The sequence below is a fragment of the Octopus bimaculoides genome, chromosome Z (assembly GCF_046866305.1).
Source record: "Octopus bimaculoides isolate indiv1 chromosome Z, ASM4686630v1, whole genome shotgun sequence".
NCBI classification, from domain to species: Eukaryota; Metazoa; Mollusca; class Cephalopoda; order Octopoda; family Octopodidae; genus Octopus; species Octopus bimaculoides.
In genome coordinates, this window is record NC_142944.1 from 22781829 (window position 1) to 22804328 (window position 22500).

The 22500-nt window shown below is 37.3% G+C and overlaps 1 protein-coding gene across 1 annotated transcript in view; it reads left to right on the forward strand.

Annotated features, from left to right (window-relative positions):
* LOC106870681 (uncharacterized) overlaps positions 1–22500 on the forward strand; it is a 363307-nt gene that overhangs the window by 109801 nt on the left and 231006 nt on the right. The window contains exon 2 of the mRNA XM_052973700.2: positions 8654–11084. Within this exon, the coding sequence (XP_052829660.1) occupies positions 8654–11084 (2431 nt within the window). The remainder of the gene's footprint in view (positions 1–8653; positions 11085–22500) is intronic.

The following is a 22500-nucleotide window of genomic DNA, read 5'->3' on the forward strand; positions in this document are numbered from 1 at the left end:
TTGTTATCATCAATCATCATCATTTCCATTTTTACATCTGTTTTTCCATGCTTGTATGGGTTGTACAAATCTTCTTTCCCACAGCATCCTGCCACTTGTGATCCTTCATAAACTCTTTGGTGAGATTCCACACCATGAAATCAGACTTATTTCTTCCCATGTCATCTTCTCCCACATGGTCATTCCCCATGGATCACTAGGTACTTCTTTACCCAACTGTCATCCTCCATACACATCACATACATCTACCACTTCAGTCTTCTCTCTTACACACTACATCTCATTCCTCTTATACCCAGTTTTTCGTTCATTCTTCTTCATTCGTACAAACATTACAGACCCAGCAAAGCATGCTGGCCTCATTTCTACCCAACCTTTACACATATTCTACATTCAGTGTATATGTAGAGCTACCATGTAACTCCACTCTTCAAATGTTTAAAATGTGTGTGTGCGTGTATGTATGTGTACAGATGCTTGCATTTGTGCTCATATGCCTGTATGGCTGTGTACATGCGTTCACATATGAATTGTATGTACATGTGTGCACATTCACTTCCTTGTGTCTGGATACTTCTATATGTTCTCTGTGTGTGTGTACATGCACATGTGCCTGTGTGTCTTGATATGTTTGTGTATGTGTGTCTTGATATGTTTGTGTATGTGTGTATACATGTTTGTGTTTATGTATGTTTTTGTGTATGTGTTTGAGTTCGTACATGCACATAAGCCTATATGTTTATGAATATTTGTATTTGTGCATGTACATATGCCTGTATGTCTAGGAATGCTTGTGTGTGTGTTTGTACCTATGCTTGTATGTTTAGGAACGTGTTGTGCATGTGTGTAAATGTGCCTATATATTTATGAATGTTTGTGTGTGTGTGTGTGTGTGCTCAAGCATACATGTTATTCTCGTGTACCTGTTAACTTAATATATCTGTTGGTAGTTTCAGCAGGCAGCTAGTCAGTTGTTCATTATGATTTCACATATTATGCTTCATTTAAATTATAAAAGAATGTTTATTATTACACTGTCTTGTAATAGATAGAACAGCTTTCATCTTTTGTTTGTTAATAGTACAAATAACTTGGTTTGAGCTTACCAGAAATCAGTTGAAGGTTGACATGTTAAAATCTTGAGACTAATAACCAAAATACCTTGAGTTTAACAGCACAACTATAGGGAAATATTACCTTGCTTGTAAATAGGTGAGCTTTGGTGATGGGAAGGGCATCAGTCTAGGGAAAATCAGAAAACCTACCTCAGCAAATTCTGTCTGGCCTATGCATTGTCATCATCATCGTTTAACATCCATATTGCATGCTGGTATGGGTTGGATTGTTTGCTTGGATCACACCGGCCCAGAGACTGCATTGTTCTCCAGTGTCTACTTTGGCATGGCTTCTATGACTGGATCCCCCTTTTTATTCTAATGCCAACTGCTTTACAGTGTGTACTTGGTGCTTTTTATGTGGCACTGGCACTAGTGAGTCATATAACTTGAAAGACCAAGATCCCTGTGGGGCCAGAATAGAGGGGAACGTGGCTTTATGTCCCCTTATCAATGCTCACATGGGATAAGTGGACATTAAAAAAAATGATAATCAATCAAGAACAGGTGCCATTCAGTTAATGACACATCTCTCTCAAACTCGGCCATTTTGTACCTCAGTAAGAAATTATTGTTAGTCTAAGGATTGTAGATGGAAGAATCAGTAGAGAACTGGATAAAATTTCTTGTAAAGGGCCAGGTAGGCATGACATAATCCATTGATTCATATCATTCCTTATGATGATTGCTCATCTATCTTGTCAGATGGTAGCTGTTTCATTCAGCCTGATTATTCCAGTTTACTTTAATCCCTGCATGTGCACAGGTATGACTTTTCATGCCATACATCCATTGCCGTAAGACTTTATAAAATTACAAAACAGATCATGAAATTAAATGGTAGTGTAACATTTGTGCATTGTTGTGTTTAAGTAACAAAAGCTTGTACATTTTTACCACTCTTTTGGTCATCATAGTAGGTTCTATTGCAAGAAGACTGATACTATTTTGACTGAATTTTACATCAAAGTATTTTTTTCTCCTTGAAGAGCTGCCCAATCAACAGCTTTGTCAAAAATAACAAGAGCCTCCTTTACCCCTGGGAAATCTATTTAACTCATAGATGGGATCCTGACACATACTACCATTCCAGGCCAGAATGGACCTGTGCATAATAGTAATTAATGATTGATTCAATGCTCCCCACAGCTCCAGGATTCAACCCTCACTACTGGATACAGTTTAATTTATTGCAATACACAGAGAATGTTGTTCCTACCTGACCCCTGACATCCTACATGGTTGTAATACATTGTTTGACATCGTTGTTGCTGTTTCTGTTTGAATTAATGTGGTGCCTGTTATTGTTCTAAGTATGTTTGTGTTTTACCTTCATTACTATATCTTGTAGGAAAGTGGGTTTTTTTGTGTTTTACTGGGGGTTGTTTTGCTGTGTGTGAGACACACTTTGATCTTGCTAAGGATCAAACACACACACAAAAAAAAAAAAATGTTGTTGCTACTGTTGTTCAGGTCTTAGTTGTAGTTGTTTATCCCTAAACCTGCTCTGGTTGACAAACCCCAAAGCATCCTAGTCCTTACCAACTCGTTTTTTCATTTAGAGTAAGACTGAACAATTCTCCCTCACTTTCCAAAGACAGCAACAAGGTGTGATTTAAGACAGTACATTCAAGAATACCCTCCCCAGTTTCATTAAAAAAATATTTGGTACACCAACTGAAGGCCTCTTTTAAAAAAAAAATCTATTTGATAAAAAATCATGGTATCCACCATTTTCAAAAGTAATTACTATATGACTTCTGATATGAAAAATATCTCCTTAAAATAATTTTAATTTCACTTAATGTAACCCAGTGTATGCATTTGAAGCAGTACTAAATTAAAATAGTCTACTCTGTAACATAGTTAATGTATATACAGCATTGATAGGCAAGTTACTGCAGTTTTCATCCAAGATAGACATATATAGACATATATTTAAAAACAATATATATTGAAGGGAGACAAAACAATTGTCTTGGCATTCTCCTGATATATATTGTAATTTTTTAAACACAGCACATCTATGAGATTTTATCTCAGATGAAAACTGCAGTAATTGGCCTATCAATAGTGAATATACTTTAACCCTTTTGCAAACAGATTCCTCTGTCAAATGTAATGCTTATTTATTCATCTTGTTTTGAATCAATCTTGCATTATCTTGTAGCTTTGAGATTTCAATGGTGTAATTGTTTATTTTTAGACTGATATTGTAGGGTAGGTGTGAGAGGTTGGATCTGGCCTGATTGAACATAAAACAGGTAGAATATTTGGGTTGAATATGGTTGGCTTAAATGTTAAAGAGATATAAATATTATAACCTTTTAGCATTCAGTTTACTCTGTCAAATGTAATGCTTATTTATTCACATTGTTTTGAATCAGTCTCACATTATTTTGTAGCTTTGAGATTTTCCTGATGTTATTCTACATTTTTTAGAATGACATCATAGGGTAAGTGTGAGAGGTTTGATCTGGTCAGTTTGAACATAGAACAGGTAGAATATTTGGCCTGATATGGCCAGTTTCAATGCCAAAAAGTTAACTACATAGATGGCTATTCCATGTAATGTCTTATTAAGGGAAGCAATGTAATGGGGATGGAGTTGTCTGTAAATTATTAGTATAGGGTCCACAATTTTTGACAAATCATAAGAGTTCTGTTTCAAAATGAGTTTGGGAACTGCTTGTTTAAGAAAAAAACAACCTGCTATTTCTAGCAAATTGGGTAACCTTCAGTGCTATTCTTAATCAATTTGGAGTCAGATTTCTGAGAGATTGGATAGAATAATTGTGCTGCTGTGTCTGATTTATGTTGGGATGATGTGACTGTGATGACATCTGTGTATGAGGCAGTAGTAAGGTCATGCAGGTATCAGTAATTGAGGAGTCAATGAAAGGTTGGATTCTTGTGGCTCTCTTTTCTTTATTTATTGGTGGTGGGAGTTAGTTGGTTAGAAAATATAAAAAAGTGTGCCAAAAACAAATTGGAATAGATCCAATTTATGAAAGATTGGCCAGCGACATAACGAAAAGAAATCAATATTTCTCGGAAATATTGATTTCTCATAAATCTGTAGACTATTGGATTTACTGACAGTTGTAATCACACTCTTAATATATGTTTGGTACATATTTTTCTGGGTCTAAATGGATAAAGGCTAACATAGGTGAGGCTAGAGGGATTTGAACTCAGAATGTGAATGAACAAACTGCTGCTATGAAGCATTTAATCTTTTGGTTAGATGGTTTAACAAAACTAATAAGCTGGAGAGCTGCACCAGGTTCCAATCTGATTCGGTATGGTTTCTATGATTAGATGCCCGTCCTAACACCAACCACTCCAAGAGTATAATAGATGCTTTTTATGTACCACCAGCATGGGTGCCAATTACATGACACCAGCATCAGCCTCAACTATGATTTCACTTGGTGTGATGAGTCTTCTCAAGCATGGCATATCACCAAAGGTCTCAGTCACTTACCATTGCCTCTGTGAGACCCAACGTTCAAAAGGTGCTTTTTATGTGCCACTGGCATGGGTGCTTGTTACGTGACACCGGCATCGACCATGACTATGATTTCACTTGGCTTGACAGGTCTTTGTATATACTGTTAGTTTTAATCATTTCCCTGTTTATTTTATAAACTTAATTAATATTTTAGGTTAGCATAAAAACTTCTTAACTTTGTGGGATCAGCATCAATGTCATTTTAACATCCAGTAGTTCATTCTTGCATGGGTTGGACGGAGTTTATTGAAGGAGATTTTCTATGGCTGGATACCCTTCCTGTTGCCAACCCTCACCTGTTTCCAGGCAAGGTAATATTTTCTCATGGTTAGACATGTTCTTGCAGAATAGTGGAAATAAATGATGTTACTTGTATGACAATGATTTTACAACTATCATGCAAGGTCAAGATAAGGAGTCACATACATATATACAGATGTCACTCCAATACATGCTTGACTCCAATACATGCTTGACTCCAATACATGCTTGACTCCAATACATGCTTGACTCCAATACATGCTTGACTCCAATACATGCTTGACTCCAATACATGCTTGACTCCAATACATGCTTGACTCCAATACATGCTTGACTCCAATACATGCTTGACTCCAATACATGCTTGACTCCAATACATGCTTGACTCCAATACATGCTTGACTCCAATACATGCTTGACTCCAATACATGCTTGACTCCAATACATGCTTGACTCCAATACATGCTTGACTCCAATACATGCGTGACTCCAATACATGCGTGACTCCAATACATGCATCAGTTAATCACTCAATTAATTAAAAGTGACTATGGAGATATTAAGTAGATAAACACAGTTGAGCTTGAGTTGTGTGTGCTCCATGTAAATGTTTTCCAAGCAAAACTCTATCTACCTTCCTACATACACACACATACATGTGTGTGTGTGTGTGTGTGTGGACTGGCTCCTGTGCAGATGGCACATAAAAAACATCATTTGAGCATGGCCGTTGCCAGTACCGCTGAACTGGTCCTCGTGCCAGAGGTACGTAAAAGCATCCACTACACTCTCGGAGTGGTTGGTGTTAGGAAGGGCATCCAGCTGTAGAAACTCTGCCAAATCAGATTGGAGCCTGGTGTAGCCATCTGGTTCGCCAGTCCCCAGTCAAATCGTCCAACCCATACTAGCATGGAAAGCGGACGTTAAATGATGATGATGAGGTAAGTCATCTGAGAGTCCATAAGTCAGAAAAAAATCGTATATCTGTTAATTATTATCTGTGGATAATACTGTACATTTCAGAGGATATACGTATTTATCTTTTATTTGTTTTAGTTATTAGGTGGTGGTCATGCTGGGGCACCACCCCAAAGAGGTTTTAGTTGAACAAATTGACCCCAGTACCTTTTTTTAAGCCTGTTACTTATTCTATCAGTCTCCTTTACTGACCTGCCGAGTTACAGGGAGTGTAAACAAACTAACACCAGTTGTCAAGCAACTGTGGGGCACACACACACACACACACATACACACACAACAGGCTTCTTTCAGTTTCGTCTACCAAATCTACTCACAAGACTTTGATTGGCCCGAGGCTATAAGTAGAAGACACTTGCTCAAGGTGCCATGCAGTGTTACTAAACCCAGAACCATGTGGTTGAGAAGCAAATTTCTTTTCACGCAGCCAATACTAGGGGCCAGTTTGATAGTAGAAAAAGAATATTAAAAAATAAATGAAAGATACTTGATGTTAATTTTTTTTAGTTCTTCTTTAGGAAATTTATATATATATATATATATTTTTATTCATTTAAAAAATAATTATTTTCAGTATGACATGCATATTTAAAAATATATCTGATATAGATACATATCTTTTTGCTGGATAAAGTGTAAGTTATAAATAGTAAATATTACACGGCAATATTGTACATTATCTATAATAAAATTATCTAGTCTGTAGAGTTTACTAAAACTTTGTTTAGGCCATATCCTTATGCTTACTCCACTTCACTACACTTTTCTGTTTTTTTTGGGGTTTTTTTTTTTTTTCAATGCTGGTATTAGTTTAAAGGTATTCTTTATAAGTTCCCTTCAGTAGAAGGAAACTGTGAATGACAAATACACCTCAGAAATTTGTTAGCTCCCTTTGTTCTGTAGTTTATTTTATTTATTTATTTTTTCTCCTCTTTCGTAGGGGAGGAAATCTACACAAGAAATTACTAAGAACAGTAACTCAAGAATGACACGGTTATACACATACAGTACCACACCTACACACTATATTATTGTTTTAAAGTTTGTCATCTAGATCGGAGTTCGAATATGATTTAAGTTACTTTTGTTTCCTCTCAAATGTTAAGATTAATCCTGTAATGGGATTACATTCATTAAATCAATTTTTAAATTCTTACTGGTTATTAAAACAAAAATTTTAAAATTGGTTTTGAAACAAATTTAAATCTATAAATACACTTGCGCATGCGTATATTTGTGTGGGTATATTTGAATGTTTGTGTGTGTGTGTGTGTGTGTGTGTGTGTACTCACACCCCCTATACATGTATGTATCTAAATGTGTGTATTTTATATATGCGTGTGAGTGCGTCTTGTATTCTTTTCCAGTCATTAGATTACAGCCCATACTGAAATACGAATTCAAAAGCTTCCAAACATAGATGTAACTACACTCCCCCCCCCCCCATTCCCACACAGGAATAATACGTTTCCACACAATTTCTGTCTACCAAATGTACTCACATGCCTTTGGTCAGTCTAAGGCTATAGCAGATACTTGTTCAACATTCGTGCTTCCAGCAATTTTTGGAAGAGAGAGCACAAGGTCAGAGAGGAATGCAGTTCTAGGAGAAAAAGATGTAATAAATTTAGAAGGGCACACTTTTCCTGAGGGTGGCAACATCAGTTGTCAAGTAAAGAGGGTGAGGAGGACATGCATGCATATTTATAAATGTAAATGTTTGTAGGAAGGTGGGATGGTGTGAAAACAGGTAAATATCAAGAGGTAAAATAAGTAAAAATAAGACAAAAGCAAAAGAAAACCTGCCACTAAGGGAATATGAGCTTGATGGAACTTTTTCTACTTGTACATTTTGTGGCGAAATCTACCTGTCTGACACAAGACTTAAATCTCACATAAAAACAGACAATAGAGTAGTTCCTACTGATTATAGAAAATGTCACATATGCCACAGCATTTGCAAATCTCAAAATCACCTCAAGAAATATTTGAAGATCCTTTAAGGTTAGATAATACAGGGCAGTTCAAGTTGTGTCAAAATTAGCATTCAATTTATGTGGATATCTTTTTAAAGTATGTCTAGTTTGAAAAGCCACATTAGATGTCGTGCCAGAACTGAATATCATACACACTGATGTGGTCGAGCTTTATATCGAGCTAACAATAATAATAATGTATGTGTGTGTGTGTGTGTGCATGTATGTGTATGTACATATGTGTGTATGTATATATGAATGCATATATATGCATGTATGAATAATGTATGTATATATATGCATATATGTGTTTATGTATGTTTATATATATTTGTATATATATATATATGTGTGTGTATTTGTATGCATATATATATGTGTGTATATATGCATGTATATATATATATATGCATGTGTGTATATATGCATGTGTATATATGCATGTGTGTATATATGCATATATATATATATGTGCATATCTATGTATATATATGTGTATGTATATGTGCATATATATATGTATGTGTATATATATATGTACGTATGTGTGTGTGTATATATATATATATATATATGTGTGTGTGTGTGTGCATGTGTGATCAGTACTTCATATTTAATTTATCGTTTTCACAACTCTACTATATACCCTTTCTGACTTGCAGCCATTGTAACTCAGTGTAGCATTCTATAAATATATTTTCATTCATCGCTTCACTGTGCTATTCATCTAACAGAATAATTTATTTTTTTTAATTTTTGTTTTTTATATTATAAATTAATGATTTGTTACACATTTCTTTTCTTTGCAGGCTTTCCAATTACCTGATAAACTGGATGCCTCACGGAAACTAAGACAGTCCCTTATTCCGGCACCTAAGGTATATTCTAAAACAGCACAACAGGAAACCAATTCATACAAAACAAACACTGCTGTTGATGAAAAGCCAAATACCTCAAAGCAGTTCAATATCGGAGATCGAGTATGCATCAGTAGCCAAAAGCACGGCACGCTTTTGTATTTTGGTAAACTACATGTATCAGATGGTTTGTGGTGTGGTATTGAACTAGAGTTACCTGAAGGATCCCATAATGGTAAAATTGAAGACGTCAGGTATTTTACCTGTAAAAAGTTCCACGGTATTTTTGCTCCAATTGATAAGGTTGAGCGTGTGATTCCGAGTAAGCCTCTCACAACATGGGCAAAGGTCAAAGAATCAAGCGTAAATGATGAGAGAAACAATGAGCTACAGAAAGACCAGTCTGTGACAAATATAGAAAATCACGAAGAAGATTATCCAGTAAAGCGTCGGAGTGAGGGGGGAAATGTGAATTTTTGGAGGAAAACAAAACCACAAATTCAAGACCAAAATTTGTCAGAAACACATTCTCTGGAAAATCAAGTTAACCTTTTGGAAACTCATCCATCGCTTGCTAACAAAGGTCATGACAACTCTGACCATCATACACCTTGGCAGCAGTTCTTGAAGTCCCATGGTTCACCAAATTCATATGTTCAATCACAACACATTCAGAACCAATCTAAATCACCTTCTCAGTCTCAACAACTGAAGGCTGTGTCAAAGGAATGTGAATCTTCATCTCCATATACATCTGGCCATTCTATACCATTGCACTCATCCAGGACAACTGGGTCCACTCAACAGCTACAGAACAGCACAACTTCATCTTATTCAGACCAACAGCAATCTTACTCACGGTTGCAATACCAGCCTCAGCAGCAATACTCTGGACAGCAGTTCAAACCTCAGCAATATCAGCGGAATTCAATTCCACACCAATACCAGCAGCAGCAGTACCAACAGCCACAGCAGCAGCATCAGCAGTTCAGCTCACCTCACTCTCATCATCAAAGCCTGCACTTTTCACCTCAGCAACAGTACGACACGTCATCGCTGCCTCCTCAACAATTGTATCTACACGAGACACAGCAGCCAGGTCACCAGTACTCTGGCCACCACTACCCACCTCAGCAACAACAGTACCCACCTCATCAGCAGCAGTACCCACCACCTCAACCACAGCAGTATCTCCCTCAGCAGCAATATCCACCACCACCACCACAACAATCCCAGCAATATCCGCTGCCACCACACCAACACCAGTACCCACCAGCTCCACAACAGCAGCCATACGCATCTCCACCCCAGCAGCAACAATACCCACCACTGCCACTGCATCAGCAACAGCAGTTCATACCAACACCTCCACCCCATCAGCAGCAATACCCCCAACCACCACACCATCAACAACAGTATCCCCCACCACCACACCATCAATCCCTTCCCCAGCAGCAGCTGTATGCTTCACCACCACCACCACCACCCCAGCACTCTTCAAAATCCTCTGATCACAGCTTGTGTCTCCCTGAAGAGCGTTCTATAAGTGAGGAAAAAGACAATGGCTCGACCCAAGCCGACATGGGAATCAGTGCTTGTGTTAAGGAATACCTGGAATCTGACCGTAGAACTTACTTCAATTTTACATTTGATGCTGAAAACGGTGGCAATGTCAGGACAGCATCAAACAAACCAAATTCCTTGACATCATCACTCTACCAGGCAGAGAGAGAACTTGACCCGGCAGGAGTCATCTGGGAACTGGAAAATACAGATGATGAGATCAGTTTCCGTATAGATTCTGAAAAAACATCAGAATCTAGTTCGTTAGCAACAAGTACAGATGAAAAGCAATTGACATCAAAGTTAGAAAGCGGATCTCCTCTAAACTCTAAGTTGGCTTTAACTGAGAATAAAATGGCAGAGTCTGAAGCGTTGCTCATCAAACAACTTGAGGAAGAACTTGCAAGTAATATTGTTGAAAGGGGTACAGAAAGTGAGAAAGGTAGCAGTGAGGAAGATGAAATTATTATAACCAATAATAAGGATAAGAAAAATAAACTTCTAATAAACATAGAAAAGGCAGTGGAACATGGTGTTAACAGCCTTCATGGTGGTCATATAACTTTGGACATGAAATCCTCTTTGGATTCGCAGTTCAGTGACATAACCTCTGATAGAACACCACCAATAATGACTGATTCTGGTATCATGGTTGACAGTAGAATATCTGACTTCGGTCGATATAAATGTTCTTCAATGGAAAATAGTCTTGACATGGAGCATCTCCATACCAGTGACCAATTAGCTGCAGATCTTCAAGATGGCCACAGAGAGAAGAACAGACCTACCTCTCTTATTTCAACAACCAGCGTTGACACTGGTAAGTCTTTTGTGATGAGAAATTAGTGTTGTCATGCTTATTATTCATATAGTCTTTTGTTGGCATTTTAGCATTCAAACCAGTCATATGCTGTTCAAATATTCTACCTGTTCTATATTCAAATCAGCCAGTTCCAGCTTCTCTAACACATGTATGTTTTTCTAGAAATAACAATCACATAATCAAAATTGCAAAGCTATCAGATAATATATAATTAATTTAAAACAATTTGAATAACTAAGCATTACATTTGACAGGGTAATCTGGAAGCTTAAGGTTTAAAGATAACTTATTGCTGGATAAAATGCTTAGCAGCATTTATGTTCTGTGTTTGAATTTCATCCTTTTGGGGTTGATCAAATAAGTACCAGTCAAGTACTGGAGTTAATGTAGTTAACTTCCCCTTCCCTTTAAAATTGCTGACTTTGTGCCAAAATTAGAAAGAATTACTAGAAGTTTGCTCTAATTCAAGAGACTTCATCTATTTGTCGATAGTTAATACCACCAACCAGCACATAAGATGTGCCTTTGACAGAGTTCATCGTGTTACAAACATTCAAATCATATCTCTGATCTGAAGATAAACCTAATACCTCAATTTGTTGCATCCTATAGCATCTTCCATTTCATAATACCAGAGTTTTGTGTTTTATAAGGCATGAATAGAAGGGGGATCTGACATACAGGTCTACTGCCAGAAATAAGGGCCTGGAGTGATTAACACTTTAGGAGGCTGCCCTTCTTGAAGCAGGTCTGCTTATGACCACTAATTTTCAATTAGGTTATATACAGTGATTGAAGTGTTGGTCAGTAGTTACCCATGAGCAACACCATGGGAAGCTATCCTAATTGATGACCAGTCAACTTGTGGTTGTTAACTTTTCAGCAGGGCTATTTACAGTGTTTGAAGTAGTGGTTAGTAGTAGACCATGGTTCATTTAGTTTCCTCTTGCGTATCACCCATCAATCTCAATGATCTTGTATAGATCATGAGATAATCTCGTTTTTTGATTAAGCTTAAATAAAAAATTATAATCCTCTAGAATTCACAGGGATTCAAAAGTTTGCTGATCCTTTACACTGAAGTATAGAATTACATATCAGATAATGCTTTCACTTTGCATTATGTATGCAACTATATGCTTTACATTTTTTTATTATGATATATATATATATATGTATGTATGTATGTATGTATGTATGTAGAAGGTTGAAAAGTAGTACATGAGTTGATATGTACAAGGAAAATAGGACAAGGTAGAAAATGCTAAAATTTATCATGAAGTGCATTTTAGTACTGGTTTTAGTCTTTGCGACTTTTTCAACTTAAAGTAAAGCATGAAAAACAATTAAATAATGGAAAAATTAAATGAAATGTTTTTAAAAATATTTTTCCACAATTTAATTGTTTTTTATGCTTTACTCTAAGTTGAGAAAGTCACAAAGACTGAAACCGGTACGAAAATAATGTTCTTTATGATAAAATTATTTTAGCATTTTCTGCCTTGTCCTATTTTCCTTACACACACGCGCGCACACACACACACACACAAAAAGACACTCATTACTTTTTGTGTGTTTGTCACCTCACACAGATTCGCAATGCACTCAGTCTTATAGTCTTTTGCATAGTACCATTGTGTGCATGTGTAATTTGATAACAGTTTAACTCAGCTTAACGTTTTGTAGGCAGATGACACATTCACATCATCAGTTGTTTAGCAACAGAGTGGAGAATCTTTAAAAGAAATTTAAAATGGCTTCATTGCTCAGTTCATGTTATATGAGTGTTTTTGTTATTATAAAAACATTTAGTTATTTCATTGGTAGGTCCACATAATGTTGTAGACAGGGATACTGGTATCACTTTGTCAGCATTCTGCAGGATGTGATATTCCAACAACATCAATTCTTTACATTGGCTACTTTACATGATGGAGTTGACAAGTTAACATAAGTTAGTTGTGATTCTGTGGTGTGTAATATTTCACCGAGAACAGTTATCATTTAAGGGAAGTAAATGATTTAATGTTGTCAATGTGTGACTGACAGGAATTATGGTAAGCTGTAATCTCTATGGGCAGCAGAAATTATAGCTTAGATGCTATATATGTATAGGCCAACAAGGCTCAGGTTATCAGTTGCAAATGACTCGAAGACCATTAACATGGTGTACCTCTGGTGACAAAAAATAAGATAGGTCAGTTTTCCTATTGATGGATATTGCAGGCTGATAGAGTATGTACCAGTTCTCATGGAAGAAGATTTGGCAATTATGGGCTCCTGATAAGGAGGGTCTCTGTGATATATACTCCAGATGATGTTGAGGTAATCAATTTAAAACTCCTAGAGTCTCCAGATGAAGTAAAACAGGGAGATGGAGTTTTCCACACCTTATACATGAAGAAGTGCATGTTTTGCATGTATCTTTCCTTGGGTACTGTCTGGTACCTCACACCATCTGATGTACTGTTTGTACATAAGATGGTGTGAGGTTGGCTTTATAATTCCTAGCTTCTGAGATCTTCCCAGTGGTTAGTTAGGATTTTGACAGCTGTAGGTTACAATGTAAGGTGAAGATTGTGTGTATTTGTCTCTGTTGTAGAAGCATGCAATGCTGGCAGTGATATTAAATGTGAGTAGCTAACTATAACATTATGTGAATTAAAGAGTTTATGATATCAAGAAATTTAATTGGTGTCAGGAAGCTTTTAGTACAATAAGGGAAACATTTAGATTGCACAGAGGATTAAACCACATTACTTTCCTCTTTATAACTCTCTTCATGTGTGGAAGTGACAGACTCTCTCTCTATATATACTAACTTATGGTAAAGCTGTTCCTGATTAGTGCCTTGTTATAGAAGGGTGTGACCCTGCTGAACTGTCTTACTGTCTGCTGATAGATTATAGATTCTTCTGCTGGTTCCTGTGACTAGGTTTCTAATTGTAGCTGGGAGGAGCAAAGGTTGAACTGTCTATGTATATAAACAGTTTTCTCATTGAGATTTCTGTGGGGATTAATACTTGCCTGTCTTGGGGTCCAGTGTTAACAAGTTGGCCTTTAAATTGGTAGTTGGTGTGAGGTCAAATTCTTTGAAGATTTCTAAAAATTCTTCCTAAACATATAGTGTAACCATTCATATGACTTGAGATTGTTAGACCATCATTTTTGTCCAGAGCTTAAATGTGGAGTGTGGATGTTTTTTTTCTTCTTAATGTGTCCAGAATAAATAACTTGATTTAATTAATCTCATCTCTATTGTGGCTTGTCATGGATATGTTGAACAGTAGGCCACTTTCCTTTCTGTTTTTTTTTATCCAGTAGAAATCATCATGAAACAGAACTGACACTCTAGTATTTATAATGATTCTGATATTGAAGTCACTAATTCTAATGAACTGTGTTACCAAAGTCTTGGGTCTTCAGGAGGAGGGATTTTGAATTTGAAGCTACCAATGTTGAATTAATAGTGACTTGAAACTTCACTGATATTGGTCTCAAATAAAAAAAAAATGAAAAAGAAAAAAACTAGTACTGCTGGAGCTTTGAATCACTTAGTCACCATTCATAATAAATAGTATTTTGACTCTAACTAGTATTGACTCCTTTATTCACTGTATGCTTAGTATACTTAAGCAGACACAGATATACATATCTACAGACACATTCTGAGATACCCTTGCATCTTCTCTTGTTACTAGATTTCCCCATCTGCTTGACACTTGCAGCTATATATAAGATGTCTTTTAATGCAAGTTCTTTTCTAGCAAGAACTGTCTGCAGGTGTAGTAATTAGAAATTTTTGTTTAATTTAACTCTCTATCATCTTTATCTCTGTCTGTCTCTCTTGTATGTGTGTATTGTGTGTATATATGTGATGTATGCATGCATGTATGTGTGTGTGTACATGTCTACTTATCTGTCTATTTATCCATATGGTTACCTTCCTGTCTGTCTAGCTGTTTGACTTTCTACCTGAATAGAATGTATATCTGGTTGTGCACACACACACCACGTGCATGCACACACACACATACGTGTGTGTATTTATATTTATACTACATTTGTTTCTCTCTCCCACCCAAATTATAAGTCGGTCTTTCTGTGTGTGTGTGTGTGCGCGCGCGCGCGTGTTATTTCTAAAATATATTCCTTTACTCTCTCTTTCTCCTTGGTGTTTATTTATCTTTCTATTTTTCAGTCCCAACTACCCTACCTCCTGCTCCCTACATGCCCCTAACTTTGGTATTTTGTCCTTTATTACTCCTTAGCTGAAAGAAAAAAAAACCCTTTTCTTTTTCTCTACCCTTTCTCTGTCTGACTGTCTCTGTCTCTCTTTCTCTATCACCCCTAAACAGCAGCAGAAACTATTTATATCATAAAAAGATTGTCCCAGGGAACCCCTATTTTTAAGTGTGTGAGAGAATTGTGTGTGTGTGTGTGTTTTATCTAAAGTCTACATTTGTTTTTCTTATCTTTTATTTCCTTTTCTTTATAATTTGTTTTTGTCTTAGAGGTAGCTTGGGTCTAGAGAGCCAACAAAGGTATTTCTTCCCTTCTCTTAAGTCTACGAGGAAACATTCCCTGTGTAACATTCTTCTAGGTTTCACTGTTCTGTTGGTAGAAAACAAGTTAAAAAAAAAAAAGAGAATAAAAGAAAAAAGAACCTCCCCCACAAAACTACACAAAAACAAACAGCAAATTCAAGATGCTGGTGCCACCGGACATTATGTCTTCCAGCACAAACACTGCCCTTCTTTGCTGGTTGAAAGGTTTGCCTTTCCCCACTTTTAAAATTCCATTAAGCACATGCCGCATCAAAAGGAACTAAGGAACTACTTTCGGGAACTGCTACCAGTTGTTTGGAACTTACCATTTTAAACTATGCAAGGTAATTTGTCTCACATATACCCACTAATATACATGCATAGGTTTATGTATACTATCTCTTTCTCTGTCTGTCTGTCCGTCTGTCTCTCTCTGTGTCTCTCTCTCTGCCATCCTGGGGCCAGTTACTTATATCTGTCACAACTCATAAATAGTAATCTTTATAAGCAGCTTTTCACCAGGTGTATTTTTGCCATCATCATCATCATCATTATTATTATCATTAGCAGCACTTCCACATGATCATCCTCATCTCTTGAACAGTTTTATGCAGGTTACCACTGCACCGTCTGGTGCACCTCTGTGTTTCTATGTACAGCAGTGTCTTTTGGGAATGTTGGGTTAGGGTTGTATAGCTACATTAGCTTTTGTTTTGTTGTTTTGTTTTAGTGTTATTTTAGTGTTGTGTAGAGAATGTTCTAGTATGGGTTGTGTTATATTAATGAGTAGTGTTTGTGCAGAGTAAGTGAATTGTTGGTGTTATAGTTTGTTATTCATTATGTGAAAGCATATCTTGATGTGGTTGTGTGGTAAGAAGCTTGCTTTCCAACCACATGGTTCTGGGTTCAGTCCCACTGCATGGTAGTTTGTGTAAATGTCTTCTGTAGCCACAAACCAACCAAAATCTTGTGAGTGGATTTGGTAGACAGAACCTGAAAGAAGCCTGTCATATATATATATGTGCGTGTGTGTTTGTGTGTGTGTGTGTGTGTGTATTTGTGCGTGTGTGTGTATTTGTGTGTGTGTGTGTATGTTTGTTCCCCACCACCACTTGACAACCGGTGTTGGTGTGTTTATGTCCCCATAACTTAGCAGTTCAGCAAAAGAAACTGATAGAATAAGTACCCAGCTTTAAAAAATACATTAAATAAGAACTGGGATTGATTCATTTGACTACACATTCTCCAAGGCTGTGCCCCAGCATGGCTGCAATCTAATAACTAAAACGAGTAAAAGATATTTAAAGGGAGGTGTTGTGTAGAGAAAGTGAATTATTTTAAGTTATATTATCAAATTAAAGGTATCTTGTGTAGAATAGGGTCTGTGTCCAGTAGGACAATCTTGTGTATGTATGATATGGTCCCCATGTTGTAGGACTTTCTCTAGTGTGTGTAGGATGTGGTCTGTGTCTAGCAAAATTGTTGTGACTGTAAATAATATCAGGACACTTGATACGGTTTTTATGTTTTCAGTCATATATTTTTTGTTTGGTTATATGCTCCTATTATTATTGGTACAGTTTTTACTGTTTTTGTTTATTTTAATTTCAAGAACATGAAATTCAGCCTTCTTGCTGTCAGGTAATGCACCCAATGGAACATCCACATTGGCATTCCAAACAGGACCAGTGGTGGAGAACAACAATGTTAAAGAAATTAAGAATTTACAAGAATTAACTGGTCCGTTCCCAGACAGAATCACAAGAATTAATAAGTCTGTTGACCAAGGAACTAAGCACAATTTCCTAAAATCCTTGTCCTAGCAATGCTGCTAGGGAGGAGAGATATTACTAGTTTGAGATAAACTCTACAACCATAGAAGTGCCATCAGTTGGGTGTGAAATAACTGCATGCAAGCATTGAAACTGTATGTATTCATTCACTGTCAAGCCATTTCTGACTTGCAGAGTTTTAGTGAACTGCTGTCGTCACATGTAGGATAAAGCTGGCTATTGACTGAGTCCTTCATAAAGGTCATCTCACTCAGATTTTTTTAAATATTTTGATTAGGAAAGGTGATTAGTTTTCCTGACTAGTAGTTATTATGGAAAAAGTTAAGTGATAGTTGCATCTGAAAGAGATGAGGGTAGACCTTTCCCTTACTGATCAAGTCCTTATTGACTTTTTCAGTTTCATTAGGAAAAGGTGGACATACTCTCCATCCTCAGAACATTTATTGAAAGGTAAGTGAGGTTTACCAGCATGACCCAAATGAGCAGGCCTACTTTTAATGTGTACCTATGGGCTGGAAAATGACACCTGAAGTGAGGGCACTTACTTATCGTAGTCAGATCAATTCTGGCTCTACAGGTTCTATGATTGGTTCCAGGGTGATGTTCCTACTCCAAGAATAGTGCCATATTTGATATATTTTGTGTGTACCCTTAGCTTTCACTTTATTTCATAGTATGTGCATGTCATAGACCCCACCTCCACTTGTTCCTGTCATATTCTCTTACCTCGATGTGTCACCCCCAAATTTGATTTCACCTTTCATGCTTCTTCTGGGTCAACCAATTTTCAATTCTGGTAGAGTAGGGTGGATGGAAGCATCTATTAAATCAATAGTTTGGTCTATTTATATGTGTAGTGTAGGGGTGGATGTTTTGTGGCAATAAAACATTTCACTACTGGTGGTGAAATAGTAGAGGAGCCGAGATCATCATCATCATTTTTATCATGATTTAATTTCCTTTTTCTATGCTGGCATGAATTGGACAGTTTGATAGCAACTGGCCAGCCAGAGATCTGCCTAGGCTCCAATTGTCTGTTTTGGGATGTTTTCTATGGCTGGACACCCTTCCTGGTGCCAAGCACTTTGCAAAATGTACTGGGTGTTTTTTTTATATGGCACCAGCATGGTAGTAGTAGGGGTGGTAGTGGTAGTAACAGTTGCAATTGTATTAGTACTTGTAGTAGCGTTGATGTTATAGTAGTGGCCACACATTTGTATCTTCTGAGTTCAAATCCAGCTAAGGTCAAGTTAACCTTTTTGTTTTTTCATTCCTCCTAAGTACTTATTTTATTTCAAATGGATAAAATACACACCTCTAATGTATTGAGGTTGAATCAGACCAGCCACTACCACCATCACTTTGTTTAAAATGTGTGGTTTCATGTAATCATCATCATCATTTTACATTTGCTTTCCATACTGGCTTAGGTAGGACAATCCAACAGGTTAGAGGACTATATTTTCTCCAATGTTGCATTTTTTATATGGTTTCTATCTGTAGATGACCTTCCCAACACTATTCATTTTATAGCAGTATATCTTTTATTTTTACTTGTTTCATCATCAGACTGTGGCCAACCTGGGGCACCATCTTCAAGAGTTTTTAGTTGAACAAAGTTGACTCCAGTACTTTTTTGTTTTGTAAAGCCTGGTACTTATTCTCTCAGTTCTCTTTTGCCAAACTGCTAAGTTACAGGGACATGAGCACACGAACACCAGTTGTAAAGCAGTAGTGGGGGACAAAAACATACACGTGTGTGTGTATATATATATATATATATATATATATATATATATATATATATATATATATATACACGCACACACAATGAGCTTATTCCAGTTTCCATTGACCAAATTCTCTCACAAGGCTTTGATCAGCTGGATGCTACAGTAGAGGACACTTTCCCAAGGTGTCATGCAGTGGAACTGAACCCAAACCATGTGGGAAGCAAGCTTCTTATCACTCAGCCATGCCTACACCTATACTAAGTTGGGAGGTGGGGAGGGGACACCTTGTGACTTATAGAGCAAAAAAACATCCCATGATGGAAAGGAAGAGGTTTATTGTAAAAGGATGGAAATAGAAAGAAAAATTATTTGTAGAATTTTTAGAATGTTGGAAAAATACTGTGTGTGTGTGCGTGTGCATGTGTGTCCCAATCTTGCAGGAGTCAACTTTGACTTTTATCCTTCTGTAGGGTTGGTAAAATGAACCCTTTTCTTGTCCTGTGTATCACATGCGATACATGAGACATATTTCCTGGTATACATGCATCATATATGATACACATTCCCAGTTTTTTTCCATCCACCAGAGTAACTTGAGACATATGAAAGGAAAATATTATTATATCACTCAGATCATATGAAATAAGGGCTAACTAAAAGTCTGAAAACAAGCAAGGACATTTGGGACAAACTTAGGAAAATGCTTTGGACAGGCAAATGGTTAAGTAATAGTAATGCTCTGAGGCCTTATATACTCATGTCAGAAGTTGATGTTGTTGCTATCGCTATTGCAATGTGATGCTCTTTGTGATGATGTCACGTCAAAGAAATCATTGTTGTTGGTGTTGCTTGTATTACTGGAGTGGACGAATGCCATTTTTTCTTGTATCAGAAGCTGTCAGAGTTGTTGTCCTTAGTAGTTGAGTAGAGAATCAGATTTTAATTCAATTTAACATTTTACTCCCCTCTCCACCCCGCCCCCACACATATCCATCATCATCATTTAATGTCCATTGTCCATGCTGGCATGGTTTGGACAGTTTAACTGGGCTGGCATGCTAGAAGGCTGCACCAGACTCCGGTCTGATTTGGCATAGCTTTCTATGGCTGGATGCCCTTCTTAAGGCTAACCACTCCGAGAGTGTAATGGGTGCTATTATGTGCCACCAGCATGGGTGCCATTTGCGTGACACTGAGGTGCTTTTATGTGCCACTGGCACAGGTGCCTTTTGCATGACGCCAGTATTTGTCATGGCTGCGATTTTGTTTTGGGTCTTCTCAAGCACAACATAATGCCAGAGGCCTGAATCATTACCTCTATGAGGCCCAATGCTCGAAAGGAACTCAGTCACTTTGCCTCCATGAAGTCCATCACCTGAAAGGTGTTCTTTACGTTCCACCAGCACAGGTGCCAGTTTCTATGACTATGATTTCACTTGACGGGTCCTCTCAAGCACAGTACATCACCAAAGGTTTCGGTCACTAATCATTGCCTCTGTGAGGCATATATGTGTATGTATGTATATATATATTTGTGTGTGTGTCTTTGTGTCTGTTTGTCTCCCCACCATCATTTGACAACCAATGCTGGTGTGTTTACATCCCTGTAACTTAGCAGTTTGACAAAAAAGATCAGTAGAATAAGTACTAGGCTTACAAAGAACTAGTCGTGAGGTCAATTTCTTTGACTATAACCCTTTAAGGCAGTGCTTCAGCATGGTTACAGTCAAATGACTGGAACAAGTAAAAGAATAAAACACACACACACACACACACAAGTAAATACAGAAATGGGGTGTGTGACAAAAATTATATATGTATAATTTGTGTGTCTGTGTTTACAACAGTGGTATTATTTATCTCCCTTTATATCTTATAACCTAGCAATGTGAGAATTCGATATTGATTAGATAAGTAGGACACTGACATAAATACTTGGATTAATATTATCAATTAAAACCAGTGAAAGTATAAAAAAATACTCATGGTTATATAATGTACATATGCACACACACACACACACACACACACACACACACACACACACACACACACGTACATAATCCTCAACATCATCTTTACATCCACTCTCTATACCCTGAAGCTCATACACTCCATTTTTAGCTTGGTTCTTTGGCTCAATGCCCTACCTAATGCCAACCACTTTATTGAATATTTAGAGTGCATTTAACATTGTCATTTTCCTTGGTAAATCAAGATTATGCACTTTCTGCTTATTCACTAGTAATTGCAACTGGTTTTGTGCATAAGTTTTTACCCATCAGCATACAGCCTAACTCTGTATGAAAGGCTGGATCAGGCTGTTTTGAACGTAAAACAGATAGAATATTTGGGTTGGATATGGTCAGTTCAATTGCTAAAGGGTTAAGAAGAAACCTATCAAGCAGAAAGAAGCTTGCTTCCCAAACACATAGTTCTGGGTTTAGTCTCATTGTGTGGCACCTTGGGAAACTGTCTTCTGTAGTGTCAAACTGACCAAAGCCTTATGAATGGATTTGGTAGAAGAAAAAAATTGGATGAAGCCTGTTGTGTGTGTGTGTGCTTATCTCCCTTGTCAGTCATTAAGATAGTGTTCTTGTGGCTAGTGAGTTGGTTTGACTCTTATTTCTAGCAATGCTGGTACCAATTAGTACCCCTTGGTCACTTTAGTGATGTCTATAAATTTGCCTTGTTAAATTTCTAATAAGCCACCTATATTATTTATAGTTTTCACTTTTACCATTTTTGAAACCAGCATATGAGTTCAATGATTTTCTTGGTGAGTTGAATTTAACCCTAGGTGCAGTAAGAGCTGCCGATGAGAATTGAGATGCTCTATCAAAAATTTGAAATTCCTGGTGATCTGGCTATGTCTGGAAAGTGAGTTTAGCTCACTTGTCAGTCATTAAGATAGTGGTATTGTGATTAGCGAGTCGGTTTGACTCTTATTTCTAGCAATGTTGGTACCACTTAGTACTCTGTCAACTCTAGTAACATCTATGGATTTAGTAAGTCACCCATGGTGAGGCAAGACCTTCGTACATTGGGCCTCACCGAGGCGATGACTACTGACCGACACCTTTGGAAATGTGCTGTGCATGAGAAGACCCGGCAAGCCAAGTAAGATCGTTGCCAGTGCCCCTGGACTGGCTCTTGTGCGGGTGGCACATAAGATGCACCATTTTGAGCGTGGCCGTTGCCAGTACCGCCTGACTGGCCTTCATGCAGGTGACACGTAAAAGCACCTACTACACTCTCTGAGTGGTTGGCGTTAGGAAGGGCATCCAGCTGTAGAAACTCTGCCAAATTTAGATTGGAGCCTGGTGTTGCCATCCAGTTT